Here is a 16801-nt window from a genome sequence, read left to right as displayed (position 1 = left end):
TTTTCGTGAGCAGTATCCCTGCACTAGTAGGTGTAATCGTTCGGCTCCATATGGCATAGTCTGTGCTGTATGCAACGTGCATGATACCTATATAGGCGCCACTCCAGCGCACTGAAGTCCTTTTTTCTGAAACTTTCCATGCTAGGAGAGTGGATCCACAAAGACCTGACTGTTCAGGCAGTATTACTTGGTGAACATGTGCAGCACACCCATGTTGAAGCCAGACAGATGTCCAGGACCAGAACTCCATGTGCTAATGCAGTGTCACGGCATTTGCTCTAGTGAAATGAGCATGCAAGCCCTTCGGGGGTTTGATTCTTAGCCAACGTGTAGCAGGTCTTTATGCAGAGCACAATGATTCGGGAGATAGTTTCTTTCTGCACTGCCTTTCCTTTCTTGCTTCGACATACCCCATGACGAGTTGATTGACCACCTGGAACAGTTGTGTGCAATCAAGGTAGAGTGACAATGCTCTTTCGGGGTCCAACCGGTGGAGTCTATCCTCTTCCTTAGAGGGACGAGACAGAGCGCAAATGGTAGGCAAGGTGATGGACTGACCTACGTGGAACGGGGTGATTATCTTCGGCAAGCAGGAAGCTTGAGTCCGAAAGACCAGTTGGTCTGAGTAAAGACCGATGTACAGAGGCTGAGATGACAGTGCCTGCAGTTCACTGACCCTGCGGGCAGATGTAATTGCCACCAGGAATGAAGTCATGAAAGTAAGGAGCCTAGGAGCGCAGTTATGAAGCATCTCAAAGGGAGAACACATTAAAAAAGTAAGAACCAAATTGAGGTCCAACGGAGGTATAACAAAGGGAGCTGGAGGAAACATGTGCTAAAGGCCTTTAAGGAAGTGATTTACAAAAGGGGACTTAAAAAGTTATGGTTGATCTGGCAGCCGCAGAAAGGCAACAAGAGCCGATAAATAACCCTTATTGTGCCCAATGTAGAGCGCTACTGGGCCAGGATAAGGTTAAAAAAAAAATGACTTAGGAAAGGGGTGCATATAAAGGGTAAATCTGTTTTGTCTGAACACCATGCCACAAACTTCTCCCAACCGCCGGTGTGTACCATCTTGGTTGAGGGATGCCGAGCTGCCAAAATAACTTTACACACTTTGGCTGCGCAATCTTCACGCATAAAGGCAGAGTGTTGACGGGTTCGGGTGGAGACCCATCCCCTGCTACTGTGACAGGAGATCCTCCCAAAGGGGCAGCCTGATCGGAATACCAATGGCCTTTCTCAACAGCTCATGATTCCAGACTCTCCACATCCAGTCTGGAGCCAAAAGAATGACTTGGTCCTGGTTGTTCCTGATCTTCTATAGAACTTTGGGCAGGAGTGGTATTGGCAGAAAGACATACAGGAGGCTTGAACTCCACCCAAGACTAAAAGCGTCAGAGAGGGCTGCATTGGAAACTCCAGCACACAGAACTACGGGCAGAGGCAAACAGATTTAACCAAGGCTCTCACCACTGCTGAAAGAGACCTTGCACCACAACCGGTTGAAGATGCCACTCTTGATCGGATAGGCATGTAAGGCTGAATTAGTCCGCTCTGGCAGTCAGAGAGTCCGACAGGGGTTGAACCACCAGGGAAATGCCCTGACGTTTCAGCCATGTCGAGAGACAGGGCTTCTTGACATAGTGTCCATAACCTCAACCCAGCTTGTGCCCTCCGAGATGTGGACCATGACAGCGATATTTCCCTGATGCTATGCCCACTGGAATGTCAGATCTCACTGCAGACACTGCATATGCCAACAGGCATGCTTCACTAGCAGGATGCAGGAGACCATAAGACCCAGCAGCCTCAAAGTCAGTGTCACTGAAATCCAGGAAAGAGGTTGAAACACCAGTATCCTAGCCTGAATATCCTGGACTCACTGCTCAGAAGAATAAGCCCAAAACTGCACTGTGTCCAGAACTGCTCTGATGAATTGGAGCGTCTGACAAGGGATCAGGTGTGGCTTCGGCACGTTGATCGTGAACCCCAGAGAGTGCAGGAGGCCAGCCGTTTACTAGAGAAGGGAGACAACTGCATGGGACGAGCCCGCTTTCAACAGCCAGTTGTCCAGATGGGGGAAGGTAGGCACCCCTGAAATCCGCAAATTAGCTGCACCCACCTCCATCACCTTGGTGAACACCCGAAAGTGCTGGTAATGCCAAAAGGGAGCACGGCTAATTGAAAGCGCTTGTGGCCCACTGCAAACTGGGCAAACTGTGGGCAGGAAGGACGGAACGTCGAGGTAAGCGTCCTGGAAGTATAATGCTACCATCCAGTCCCCCAGGTTCAGGGAAGACAGGATATAAGCGATTGTGATCATTTTTAATTTCACCTTTTTCAGGAAGAAATTGAGAGGACGCAGGTCTAGGCTAGGAAAAAGGCCTCTGGCCTTCTTGGGCACCAGAAAGTAGTGGTAATAACAAACACAACCTATTTCTGATGGCAGCACCCTCTCTATGTGTGCTCTGGCCGAGATAGCTCCACTTCCTGGCGGAGTAATGAGATGTGGTCCTCGATCAGCCTGTTGCAAGTGGCTGGCATTGGTGGAGGGGAAGTCACAAAGGGGAGAGAGTAGCACCTTTGGACAATCTAGAGAACTCAGAGGTCGGATGTTATCGACCTCCAGTGGTGCAGGTGATAACATATCCTGCTCTCACTGGGCAGCCATGATGGTTGGAGGCTTTGAGGATGCAGCGGCCTGGGGTGGAGGGGCAGGTGGGGGGGTGAACTTACCCCACCTCTGGCTACCTGACCCACAAGGTCTGCGGGTACAGCATCCTTGGCCATGCAAGGGCTGGGAATGCTGCTGGCCATGTTGTGTGGGCAGGTCGAGACGCAGCTGGAAGCCCAGTCAATGGCCACGAAAGGAGCAAAAAGCAGACTGGGGTTAGCAGGGGGAATTGTAAAGGCCCAAGCACCTGACCGTAGCTCTGCAGTCAATGAAGCGTTATAGTACTCAGCACACCTTGTCTCAGAAAAGATTAGGGCTATCAAAAGCCTGTCCATGAGCGAGGACCCCGAAAACCAGTTTTCTCAACCAGGCGTGGCATCTAAGGGCCATCGACGATGAAACTGCTCTGCCTTGCAAGTAAGTCGTATACAGCATTTGGCGAACTTACCTTCATCTCTCCAGTTTGCAATAGCTTGGCAGATCATGGCCTGGGAGTGCTCCTAGACCTAGGCAGCACCTGCACAACAGAGTCCTAGAGTTCCAGAAGCACTATACTAAGCTTGTACCTTCCTTCAAACTTGACAATAGTGACAAAAGTGTCCAGAAGTTATTTTGTCAATCTTTGTTGTTTATATTAAGCGAACGGACTGTAAACTATTTTAAAACAAAAATGGTGCTGTTTGGAAACACTGGTAAAAAAGTAACTGAAAATTGTTGAGATCTGGATGCAACAGTTGTACAACTGCTTCTTTCTTGGAGGGATCAGGGTACGCGCTACTCCTTTAATGAAGCCATGTTGCCAGGTCATGGAAAAGGTCAATTCTCCGAGTGCCCAAAACAAGGGCCAGTAGGCAAGGAGGAAAAAGTTTAAACGTTGTAAAAAGCCTCCTTTACCAAGTAAGTATTTGGGGAAGGAAGTGTAGAAATCAATTGCGCTAATTGGAACTAGCAACTGGAGAATGTAGTACTATGAAAAAGAAGGGAGGAATTAGCAGACAGTCTTCAGGAAGAAGGCAAAAAACAAACTGCTAGCACTGCCCGTTTCCACACCCATGTTGATCATCCACACATCCGCTGAATGATGGTGTCATGTCATAAGGTGCGGAGGTAAGGCAACCCCACCAGAAATGGCACACAACCTTGCAACACACAGGAGTTGTCCATGCCGCTACCAAATGATGCCAAGAGAAAGGCGGTAGATAGCCGGACCATAGGAGGTGGGTCAGAATATGGTGGGGACTGAAGAGGAAGCAAACAGGGCACAGGGCAATGCAAGGGACTGGATAAAAGAATTGTTGTTAACCGACTGTTGCAAAAGAAGGGCCTGTATATTAAACCAGAGTAGTGCTGGAGAAAAGCGACAACAATATACCTAGCTTGAAGTGATGTTTGAGATGTATTTATCTTGGGCTCAACATTGTGAGTTGTTCATAAATATCAGTTTTCAGGTTATAGTTTTCAGCCTTTTCCCCCCTCAAAAATGTACAAAATCATAAAACACCTTCTGGTACATAGAGTGGCGAGTAATGGGGTTCCATTTTGAAGTGCATAACTCAACTCCAGCGGAAAGTGAGAACATAATATGAGTTGGCTTTAACATAGCGCCAAATGTGCCACTTCTTTGATTGTTAGAGGGAACTCGTGCTCACCTTGTAGCATTTTTAGTACCACATGAGACAGCAGTGATGAGGCACTGAGGCAGAACATATTTCTATTCCCTTAAAGTGAATCACACTCTTGGCTGTAGCGATTTCCCACCCTTTTACAGAAGGTATATGACTTTTAAAGCACTTCTCTGCCACTTTGTTTCTACAGCTCCTAGAACATCCCACATGTGTCGGTTGAACTCTAGGAAAATAAAATGAGTGAACATGGCATAAGGATGAATAAGACTTGGATCTGGATATTTATTCAGAGAAAGGCGACACAAGCAGCAATAAAAGCAAGAATTTGAAGTTTATCTAAGCTGTAGAGCGAAAATAGTTTAGCCTTCTATTGCAATTTAAAGATAGACCAACACTATTAGCCAAAACACCTTTTTGAAATAAGGTCTCTTAAGTAAGGAAGGAAATAACTGATATCCAGATTCTCACAGCTACTGGTTTATATGGTGGAAAATAAAATGATTAAAAGAGTTTCCAGTTCTGAAATGGAGTTGAATACCAAAGGGCACGATTCTGCCCATGAAATGAAGAAGGGGAGCTTTTTAAGTAGAGAAAAGGAAGGACGGGTAAGAACTGCAAAGCTAATAAACTAATGGAAAAAGAGCTAGTAAATTTCCATTGCAGGTTAAGTTTTAAAAAAACGAGAAAATGCGTGCCGTAGTCAATGACTGAAAGTCCTGACGTTGCAAGCAAAAGCAATGGCAGAATATTTTTTACAGTCGTATATTCGGAACTGGATATCATTCTCCTTCAAGGAAATTACTTCAAGAAAAAAACATGAGTTTGGCATGGACTATGATAAACGTTACGGGTGTTTCATTAATTACAATAGGAAAGTCTGGAATAAAACTAAAATAATCAACTTAAATAAAGGAGAAGGCTAGTGTCTCACACTTAAGACTATTAAGGATATGTACAGACCAAATTAAAAAATGATCAATGTTTCAATACATTTTGGGAAAACGAATGATGGCCCTGCATTTTTTTTTAATGAGCTTTAAAAGGAATTATCAGTTAATGTACACAGAATTGGTACGAGATGATCAGAGTCCAAAAAATACAAGATTCCAATAAAATGGCAAAATTTTCTGCATTTAAAAATTGACAAAAAATTTGAAAAAACCATAGGACGAAATGTCTTTAGTGCTTGCTTGGACTAATTTGGAACATCAGTGGTTGAGTGCTCATTGTCTAGTGGAAAATTGGCATCAGAGGGTGAGGTGGTATGATGGAAGAGTATTTCATCTCAAAACCAGGTACAAGTATTAAGATATACAGACTTTCTGCCCATTCTGATACTCATCTGATGGTAACCACGGATAAAAATGTGAAGAAAGATGGCCATAAAGGTAATGTTAATGTTATGTCAATAGGAAAAAGAAACACAAGTTTATCATAGAACAACTGTTGTATCTTAACTCAAAGTGAAATGTTTTCTTTAGAAGTGTAATAACTCACTATAAAGCTCTGCTTTGGAGTAAAAAAAAAAATAAATCTGTGTCACAGAGATAATAAATGAGGAAGTGTACACAAAGAAAGCAACACTGGTGTACTAAATATTACCTTCACTACTATCCCAACCAAAGCTGCGAGTAACATCTGTGGTTTCAATAGCTCTTTTCTTGCTGGTCTGTAGTAAGACAAACAATCTCTGTAGCTGATAGGGAATGCTGGTCACTGGATCTTCCTCAGAATCCTCAAACTCCCACCTGTTGCAAAGAAATAAAATACACCTATACTGATCGTTTAAAACATACCACAGAACAAATACATGTATGGTAAGAATACTGCAAAAATAGTTGAATATCTCCTTTACATGTAACAACGGAAAACAAAAAAACAAAAGCATTACGTGAGAAAAGGAGCTGAAGTGAAAATTCAGACAAATACAACCACTTCTGGAGTCTTGCTTCAGTGATGTTGCAATGCACGTTTTCATTTTTTTTTGTACTGTACTGTAAAGTGCTAACTTGTGCAGGTGGTGCACTTTAGTGAATTACTCCAGGGGTGGATGCGCTAGGTATGGCATAAAGTAGAACATGTTCATTACATTGCATGTTTAAAAATGTTCGGTGGTGTGAAACCGTTGGAGGGAATCCAAATGTCCAAATCTGAACATACAGAACACGTTACAGCGTCTTGGCCATCTTGTAGAAGAGTTTGTAGGGTCTGCGGAATGCACCCGTACAATGACTGGCAAAATGTCTGCCACTCAAACACACAATGCATTGAAGTGCTTAAAGAAGAAGCAGCTGGTGTTGACTGGACAAAGAGAAAGGAATATGCTACTTACCAGTATGCGTCTGTTCTTGGCATGTAGAGCTGCAGATCTACACACTTTTGCATAGATCACCATCTGGTGTTGGGCCCGGATGTTTGCAGTTTGTTTTTCCTCTTGGAAAGTCTTTGGAAGTCACGAGGTCGGTGACTCCTCCTTTGGATCGTATTGCGCATGGGCTTCGGCTCCATCCTCAGATTGTTTTTCCACAGCAGGGAAAGATGGAGCGTAGTAATAACAGTGAAGAAACCCATGTGTGTTGTATCTAAATAAGATAGACTGGAACAGATACAGGTAGCCGGGGAGGCGGGTGGGCGTGTGTAGATCTGCAGCTCTACATGCCAAGAACAGATACATACTGGTAAGTAGCATATTCCGTTCGAGGCATATGTGTTGCAGATTACACAGTTTTGCATAGACTATATAGCAGTTCCCAACCTTAGCGGCGACCACCGGTATCTGTTGCAGTTGTTTGAAATAGTGTTTTTAGTACAGCCTGGCCCACACTAGCTTGTTGCTTGGTTTGCACATCTACACAGTAGTGTTTAGTGAAAGTGTGCGGTGTTGACCATGTAGCTGCTTTGCAGATATCATCTAATGGGATGTTCCCTAGAAAAGCCATAGACGCCCCTATCTTTCGTGTAGAATGGGCTTTAGGGGGAACGGATAGCGTTCTTTTTGCTTTGTGGTAGCAAATCTGGATGCATTTTACAATCCACCTGGCTATCCCTGATTTTGAGATGGGGTTGCCCTTGTGTGGAGGAGAGAAAGAGACAAACAGTTGTTTGGTCTTTCTGAAAGGTTGTGTTCTTTGGAAATAGTAAAGTAAGGCTCGTTTGACATCTAGCGTGTGTAGAGCCCTTTCTGCAACAGTTTGAGGTTGCGAGAAAAATACCAGTAATTCTACGGATTGGTTTAGGTGAAAAGGGGAAATGACTTTAGGTAGGAATTTTGGGTTGTTACGGAGAACAACCTTGTTCTGGTGCATTTGAAGAAAAGGTTCTTGTATGGTAAGTGCTTGTATCTCACTGACCCTTCTAAGGGAAGTGATGGCTACAAGAAAAGCTGTTTTCCATGTGAGAAATTGGAGTTTTCGCATTTATGCAAAGGTTCGAAGGGCGGCCCCATTAGCCTTGTGAGAACGATATTTAAGTTCCACACAGGTGAGGGTGGTACTTTGGGGGGAATTATTCTTTTTAGGTCTTCCATGAAGGCTTTAATGGCAGGTACTCTGAAAAGTGATAGGTGCTGCCTGTTTTGTAGGTAAGCTGCAATTGCTGCGAGGTGTAGCCGAATGTAGGTGGAGTAAGTAGCATATGATGTGTTGTATAGACACGTCTAGAGGATTGATTGTGTTGTTATGGCAATAAACAACAAATCTTTTCCACTTGGCAGCGCAGCAGGCTCTAGTGGTAGGGCGTCTAGCTTCTCTGATGACGTTCAGGGGGAAGGTTTAGGTATCCGAATTCTAGGATTTCAGGAGCCAGATTGCAAGGTTGAGCTGAGCTGGGTCCGGGTGCCTGATCTCTCCATGGTTCTGGGTTAGGAGGCATGGTGAGAGGTGTAGCTTTTGGTGTGGTACTACAGAGAGTTCCAGCAGCGTGGTGTACCACGGTTGTCTGGCCCATGTTGGAGCTACTAGGATCAGCGTGAGGGAATGCTGTTGTAGCTTTCGCACCACTAATGGAATTAGTGGGAGAGGTGGAAAAGCGTACGCAAATTTGCCTGACCAGTTAATCCATATCACATTTCCTTTGAACAATGGGTGTGGGTATCTGGCGGCGAAGCTTGGGCATTTGGTGTTTTCGTGGGTGGCGAATAGGTCTATTTGTGGATGCCCCCACGTTTGAAAGAACGGGTGAAGAACCTGCGGGTGAAGTTCCCACTCGTGGATCTGTTGCGTCTGTCTGCTGAGCAGATCTGCCATGGTGTTCTGGACTCCTGGGACATGTTGGGCTAGGAGAAAGATTTTGTGTGGAATTGCCCATCTCCATATGCGCTGTGCTAGTTGAGAGAGCTGTGGAGAGTGTGTGCCGCCTTGTTTTTTAATGTCGAGAAAAAAAACGCAGTACCTGGCTAAAACCGAAATTTACCATAGACCCATATGTAGGGCTCGTGCGGCCTACTATTCCCAGGAGTTCAAACGCAGTCCTATTCCTACGAAGCTGATCTTTAAAGTTCTCAAAGACCTGACTGCTAATAGAGCCCCTGCAGCTGAGATATGCTCAGTGTCCCACTGTGAAGAGCTTGCTACCTTTTTTCTGGAAAAGGTGCATACTATCTATCGCTCCTTTCCTAGTATTAACCCTCAGAGTGAGGACCAGAGGCCTAATTCTACTACTAATGTGGTTCTATCCACATTTCCTGTAATTTCAGAGGTAGAGTTCGATAGGCTGGCGGCCACAGTAAAATCCGGGCCTTCTGCTGACCCGCTCAGACCCGCGCAGCTCAGAGAGTCGGCTGCTCTATGTCTTCCCCCCGTGCGCCAACTCATCAATCTTTCGTTCTCTTCAGGGACAGTACCAACTAAGTGGAAACATGTCACTCCTATTTTGAAGAAACCCGCCTTGGACCCACTCAAATTGGAGAATTATCGTCCGATTTCTCTTCTCCCATGGGCCGCGAAGGTTGCGGAGGCTCATGCCAATGGAATCCTGACTAAACACCTTCAGACTGCCAATATCCTGGATTCCTCCCAGAATGGATTTCGGGCAGGTCATAGCACAGAGACTGCTCTCCTTGCTATGACGGAACATCTACGCTCCGTGCTCGACTCCGGTCAAACTGCAGCGCTGGTGTTACTCGACCTCAGTGCCGCGTTTGACACGGTCTCTCACGCGATACTGCTGCAGCGTTTGGGAGAAGCAGGTGTCTCCGATTTAGCACTTGAATGGTTTCGGTCATTTCTAGCAGGCAACTCATTTAGGGTCGCTACACCTCCATTTGAGTCTAAACCCTATTTCATCGAGTAGGGAGTACCTCAGGGGTCGGCACTTAGCCCCACGTTGTTCAATCTGTATGTGCAGCCGCTGGCTGCGGTCGCCAAGCAGTGGGGCCTAACTATGGTCTCTTATGCTGACGATACGCAGCTGGCGGTTGCACTCAGTGGGGACTCCGACTGAGGCCCCTAGGTTCAGGGAGGGTTTGACAGCAGTGGCTGGCTGGATGACTGCTAACTGCTTACAGCTTAATGCCAAGAGAACGGAGGTTCTTATTGTTGGTAAGCATAGCAACCTCTGGGGTGCTCAGTGGTGGCCTCCAGAGCTGGGTTCAGCTCCCATCCCGGTACACGAGCTTAAAAACTTGGGTGTCTGGTTAGACCCCGCCCTCAGTTTCTGCGGACACACTAAAAAAGTGGCTGCTACTTGTTTTGGTATTTTGCGTGGGCTCAGGCCAATCCTGAAATTTTTTTGACACCCCCACTAGACAGTTGATAATTCAGGCCACCATACTCTCGCGGCTTGATTATGCAAGCTCGCTCCTGTTGGGGGCCAATCAGGCGGAAGTTATCCGGATGCAGCGCGTACAGAATGCGACGGCCAGAGCCCTGGTGGGCCTACCTAGGTTCTGCTCTGCGAAGGAAATCATCCGGAAACTCCATTGGCTGCCCATGGCTCAAAGGATTGAGTTTAAGAATCTATGTCTTTCCTACAAGATTCTTAAACTGTCCTCTCACCTGATCCTAGAGCATCTTCTCACCCCCTATATCCCCTCTCGTTCTTTGAGGTCATTGGGTCAAAATCTGGCTACAGTTCCACGGTTCAAACGCTGCAGAGCGGGAGGGCGTTCCTTCCGCTATCTAGCGGCTAGGCTTTGGAACTCATTACCAGCTCACATTCGCGCCCTAGATGATTTGCTTACGTTCAGGAGGGCTATCAAAACCTATCTTTTCCCCCCTGGACCTTAATATACTGCATGTACCTTAATACACTGCCCTGTTGCTACTTTTTTCTGGTTTTTTCTCTGTTCTGTATGTTTTTTCCTTCTGCCAGTCAAAGCGCCGGGACGCCCCTTTGCTGGGGCAGCTGTGCGCTATAGAAGATGAGATAACATAACATAACATAACATAATACATGGCCGTCATGTTGTCTGTGCGAATGAGGACTGCCTTGCCTAAAATTTGTGCCTGAAAGGATTTTAGGGCTAGAGAGATTGCTAGTAACTCCAGATGGTTGATATGGAGTAACTTTTGTTGCGGCGTCCATGTGCCCTGCACTGTGAGGTGTAATAGAGGAGCTCCCCAGCCGGAGAGCGATGAGTCGGTTAGTATTATTTGTGGAACCGGGTCCAGAAACGGTCGAAATTTGGAAAGGTTTGTGGTGTTCCACCACTGCAGAGAGCGATGGGTGCGACCGTCTACCAACACCAGATCTGTCAGTTGCCCCTGGGCCAGGTTCCATTGGCACGCTAAGCACTCTTGGAGTGGACGCATCTGGAGTCTTGCGTGGGGTACTATGAAAATGCAAGAGGCCATCATCCTTATCAGTTGCATAAACACTCTTGCTGGAAGGGAGTGTTGAAGTATGAATCTTTGTCGCAAAGCCTGAATGCTTGCAATCCTGGCCGGATTGGGGTAGGCTATGGCTTTTGAGGTGTCTATGGTGGCACCGAGGTATTGTTTTATGTGGGATGGTGTTAGTTGGGACTTTTGGTGGTTCACCGTGAAGACTAGTTGGTGAAGTAGTTGGATTGTAGTGGCGGTGTGGTGTACACATTGGTTGTAGGACGTGGCTTTTATCAGCCAGTCGTCCAAGTATGGGAAGACGTGAATGTGCTGTCTTCTGAGGTGTGCCGCCACTACCGCTAGGCACTTGGTGAATACCCGTGGTGCTGTTGTGACTCCGAATGGGAGCACTTTGAACCGGTAGTGTTGCCCGTCCACTAAAAATCTGAGGTACTTTCTGTGAGCATGGTGTACGTATGTGTTTAGGGGCCGGAGATCTAGAATAGGTCGTAGTCTCGTCCCTTTTTGGTATTAGAAAATATAGGGAGTAGACCCCTAAATTTTGCTGATTGACGGGAACTTGTTCTATTGCATGTTTTTGTAGGAGGGAAATTACCTTCTGTTTTAGTAATGTGGAATGTTCTTGTGACATTGGGCGTTGCCTGGGTGGAATGTTTGGGGGGGTAGATGTTAATTCCAGGCAGTATCCTAACCGAATAATTTGGGTCACCCATTTGTCGGAGGTGATGGTCTCCCAGACATGAAGGGAATTTTGTAGTCTGCCCCCGACCGGAGTGGGATGGTCTGGAGGGAGCGGGGGGGGGGGGGGGGGGGGGGAAGTCATTGGGTAGGCGGTGTGGCAGAGCGGGCAGTATTTGTTTTGCCTCTGCCTTTATTATTATTTCCCCTATAGCCGCCTCTTTGATAACCCCTTGTGAAGGTGGACTGAGAGGGGAATTTGTAGTAAGTGGACGCGGTATCTGAGGAGTAGCCTCTAGATGTACTCCGAAAGGATGAGCGGCGAAAGGTGCGCCTAGGAGTGTGTGACTGCAGGGCTCCCATGGACTTCGCCGTATCGGTGCCCTTCATTTTTTCGAGGGCCTCATCTACCTTTGGGCCGAATAGGTGTTCTTGGTCAAAGGGATGATTCAGGATGGAGGCTTGCACCTCTGGTTTAAAACCTGATATTCTTAGCCAAGCATGGCGACGGAGGAGGACGCTAGTATTAATGGCCCTGGAGGCTGTGTCTGCTGCATCTAAGGCACAGCGTATAGAAGTGTTAGTTATTGTCTTACCCTCTTGAATTAATTCATTGGCCCTAGTTTTGTATCTTTCAGGGAGGTGGTGCATTATGGTTTCTAATTCATCATAATGTGCCCTATCGTATCCGGCCAATAGCGCTTGGGTGTTGGCGATACGCCATATATTGGCTGCCTGTGACGCAGTGCGCTTTCCTGACGCGTCCAGTAGCTTTGACTCTTTGTCAGGTGGTGGTGCTTCGTCTGACGCCTGGGAATTTGACCTTTTTCGTGCAGTGGAGACCACTAAGGAATCTAGTGGCGCTGGCCCTTTGATATAGGCAGGATCTGTGGGGGCAGCTTTGTACTTTTTCTCTATGCGTGGGTTAATGACCCTGGCCCTGACTGGGTCCTTCAAAACCTCTGGCGCGTGTTTTACCACCCCCTTGAGCATAGGTAGTATGGAGGTAGACCTATGTGCGGTATCAAAAGTGTTGAGGAGGAAATCCTCCTCCACTGGGTCAGCGTGTAACTCTACCCTGTGATAATGTGCCGCCCTTTGAAGTAGGTGGTGGAAACCTAATGAGTCTTCCGGTGGAGATGGCCTGGAAGGGTAAAGGTCATCTTGTGGGACGTCTGGAATATCTGGGTTATTGTAGTTGTCCCATGGGTCTGGGGATCCTGTAGGGTTGGGGTCTGGGGGCACATCCCCTGGATCGTGATATGGGTCCCCCTGATCATCATCGTCTGGAGACGGGGTCGGAGAGCAATGAGGTGGGGGTGGAGAAGGCGGAGGTGGAGAGGGTGGAGGAGGTGGGGCAGGTATTCTGAAAGGGGAGGTAGCAGAGTCCTTCCTCTTTGGAGGTGGAGGTGGAGCCGGTTTGTCCAAATGTCTCTTTTTGGAAGAGAGTGCCAAATGTCCAGTTTTTGGATCCTTGGTGAGAGTTTTTTGTAAGGGAGCCGGTGTAAATAGTTCCTGTGACAATGTTTGTTCCGTCTTCGGTGGCCGATGACTTTTTAGGCTTGTCCGTGCCAGTTTGCTTAGCACTGGGATTGGGAACCTCAGATTTCTTGGTCGGCGCCGAGGTGGGCTTCGGCGTGGAAGTGTCGGTGCCGAGGGCCTTATGGGGTTTGGTCGGTACCGAAGATGGCGTTGGTACTGAAGCGCTGGGTTTCGACCCCGAGGACTTCGGTGCGGAGCTCGGTGTCGAGGTAGAGGCCGGTTTCTTTTTCGGTGCCGAAGTGCGTTTCTTGGCACCGCTGGCAGGCTGGCTCGAGCCGCCGGAAGGCTCATTTGGCTTCTTCACCGGGCCCGAAGGTGGGGTGTGTGAAGCAGTGTCTCTGGTTTTGCCTAAGCCAGGAGGCGAAGGCGTGACCGAAGCCTTTTTGGGTGTCGGCGCGGGTGTGGGGGGGAGGGGGGGGGTATATTACTCATGACCCTCTGCGCCGGAGTGATGTCCTCCACATCTGAGTCGTCGGCTTCGGAAGCACTGATGAGTTCCTCTTCGGTGCGCTGCTGTCCCGGATCTTCGATGTCGTCTCCGGAGATGTCGACTGGAACGGAGGTCGAGGAGTGTGCCATGTTTCGTCTGGCTCTTCGGTCCCGAATAGTCTTTTTCGATCTGAAAGACTAACAGGCCGGACAGTCTCGAGCCTCGTGTTCAGGGGAGAGGCAGAGGTTGCACACTTCATGAAGATCGGTGTGGGGGAATTTGGACCCACATCGAGGGCACTTCTTGAATGGAGTTCTTTCCATCACCCGGGACCGGAGCTTGGGTAGCCCCGAAGGCCGCCGTCGACGACTGGAACCGAAGATTTGTCGATGAGCAGGTGCGTTGACTGAGGAGATCGCGATCGAAACAATACCGCGATGTGAGGCGAGGATTCCGCTTCGATAGTCGAACTGGAAATGTTTGGAACCGGAGCGCGAAGATTACATCCGAGCACGATGACGGAAAAAAACAATCTAAGGATGGAGCCGAAGCCCATGCGCAATACGATCCAAAGAGGAGTCACTGACCTCGTGACTGCCAAAGACTTTCCAAGAGGAAAAACAAACTGCAAACATCCAGGCCCAACACCAGATGGCGATCTATGCAAAAGTGTGTAATCTGCAGCTCATATGCCTCCAACACATGTCTATGGTTAAATGTTTCTGTGTTTGGATTCTCTATCAGATGGGAAGGTCGGAAACGCATTTGGATTAAATCTGCTTGAGGATACCACCACTACCAGGCTTTCAGGAATAGATGCTTCAGGACCCCAGAGGTAGGCTTATGAAGTTTAGCTACTTGCATGTTGACTGGGGACTAATATCCTGGTTCTGCTCAGATGCAGTACATTAGAAAGTACATTAGAAGAGGGTAGAAGAGGTTCTTGACTCATCTCTCCTGGGTTAAGAAACATATGTTTGACTTCTGTAGTGGGAAAGGGGAGGTCTCAAATGTCTGCTTCTATCCTGATTTAAGTAGCAAAGGAGGCAGACACCTCTGTTGCCACTACAGGATCTAGGGAGGAAAGGCTAGTGTGGAGAGCGGTATCCTGTAAATCATGGAAAAGATTGTCATAATTGTAATGTCATCATTGGGATTGTCATCCTCACATTGCTAGGGTCTGAAAGAGAATAAAGGTGGGCTGTTTGAGACCTTGGAGGGAGTTACAGATGATTCTCAGAGTCCGACCAAACTATCCACTTCGCTTCAGACGACGGGGATCACCTTGAGGCTCGGACTGGTGGCGTCTGTTGCGATGACGAAGGCTGCATCGGGCGCTGCCACAGGACCAGTGCTGGTGGAGCAGAGCTCTAGGATGGGGGGGCCCCCCTTGAGGCAAGATCGAAAGGCACAGTCAGTGACGGATTTGCCAGAGGTTATTCAACTGGAGCAATCAAAAATCCTTAGGGTCTGAAGTTGCTCCAGAGGGATTCGGATGGGTACCAAAGATCTGGTACATGGCAGTCTCAGCTCATTAACTGTTGAACACTGCTGACGGCTCAGGAACATAGGAGCGCATAGGGAGCAGGGTTGGAATCGGTTTTTAAGCTTAAGAACAACTCCACGGCCTAACCGTACCCTGGGCATCACACAACTCCTGACAATGGAGGTGGTCGGATGAAGGAGAGCCGTGTTTTGACTTATGTTTTGGGGATTTCCCGGACTTAACTGAGCTTTGGAACTTCAATGATGATCGGTTGCGAAATATGGAGCGCATCCATACCCTCAAGCACGACCAGGTCTTAAACTTCCTTTGGAGCCCCACAATAGCAAGCTTGGCTTCATCTTCACACAGCAAATCATGCTTAAGACATCAGAGATCGATATCATAGGTGTCCGTAACTGACATCTGGCAATGAGAGTACCTACATAGTGTAAAACTTGTGATTTTAGGAGAGGACATCCCAATAATCAAAAATGTTTGGAAGGCTAGACGAAGATAGAGAGAGTTCTACACATTTTACACTTTTCTAGGTGAACAAAAATATGTTCAGGATAATTTTAGTGAAGAAAAGCATGTATAATAGTTGTAGGGGACCTGCCAAGTGGGGATTCAGGCACCTTTGCTCTGTCCTGGATTGCAAAGAAGAGTCTGAAAAATGTAGGACTATCTTTGTCGGGCCTCCCAAACATTTTTGATACCCTCCCTGCCCATCTCTGGTTTTAATTGCTGTATTAATCTTTTGTTGCCCTGAGGAAGGTGCCACCGTAATCATGGTGGTTCACCTAAACGCACGTCGGCGCATTGAACCGGTGGCACATTGTTTGCCGACTAAAAGGAATCTGTGATTTCTATTGGATTATGTATATATCTTTATGGTTATGTTGAACTATTCACAATTTGGGACTTTGGATATTGTCACTCTACAAACCCTTATATATGATATTGCATGTATAAGTACCCATGAACATATGGAGGCATTTTTGCCTGTGTATTCTTGTTTTTAATTGAATGTCTTGTATGAAAGGGTGTGGTGTGTATGTTGTATGAGAGGTCTGTGGGTAGGTGAGGACTTCTTTCCTTCTAATTTAAGGAAGTTACAGCAAATTGGTAAATTAAGTTGTTTTGATATTCAAAGGGAAAAAAAGGAAAGAAATGTTTGATGATAATTACAATTTTGAAAATAAAAATGAGTGAAAAATTATATGTCAGTATTATGTATGTATATGCCTCTATAATAAACCTAAATGATGTTTATGAATAACTGGAGTTGCACACTAATAATATAAAAGGAGTCATTTGGAGGCTGTCTTTTTTTCTCCAATATTTTTCCCCTGGTTCCTCGCTCCTTATCAGCCTTCATGGGCCCTCTGTTTTTGATTTCTCCTAAGTGCTATAGCCTCCTTGCGGCCTGCGGCTCTCCTTGAGTCTGGCACCAGCAACCACCTGGGGGCCCACGCATCCCCTCCAAAGCACTCACCTGTCCAGTGGGGCACTCTTGTTGGCCCGCTCTTCTGCTCCCTGAAGAGGCGGAGGTGGTTTGGCGAGGCAGAGGGAGACAGTGGC

At 47.1% G+C, this 16801-nt stretch overlaps 1 protein-coding gene across 4 annotated transcripts in view; it reads right to left on the bottom strand.

The window, feature by feature from the left end:
* Positions 1-16801, bottom strand: part of USP47 (ubiquitin specific peptidase 47) — a 1403064-nt gene that overhangs the window by 971073 nt on the left and 415190 nt on the right. For all 4 annotated transcript variants that reach the window (XM_085648190.1, XM_085648191.1, XM_085648188.1 and 1 more), the window contains one exon: positions 5905-6050. In XM_085648190.1, the coding sequence (XP_085504316.1) occupies positions 5905-6050 (146 nt within the window). The remainder of the gene's footprint in view (positions 1-5904; positions 6051-16801) is intronic.

This window comes from Triturus cristatus, chromosome 3_2, assembly GCF_964204655.1.
Source record: "Triturus cristatus chromosome 3_2, aTriCri1.1, whole genome shotgun sequence".
Classification (NCBI taxonomy): domain Eukaryota; kingdom Metazoa; phylum Chordata; class Amphibia; order Caudata; family Salamandridae; genus Triturus; species Triturus cristatus.
Note: the sequence above shows the minus strand (reverse complement) of the source record. Positions and strands in the feature narration are given on the sequence as shown.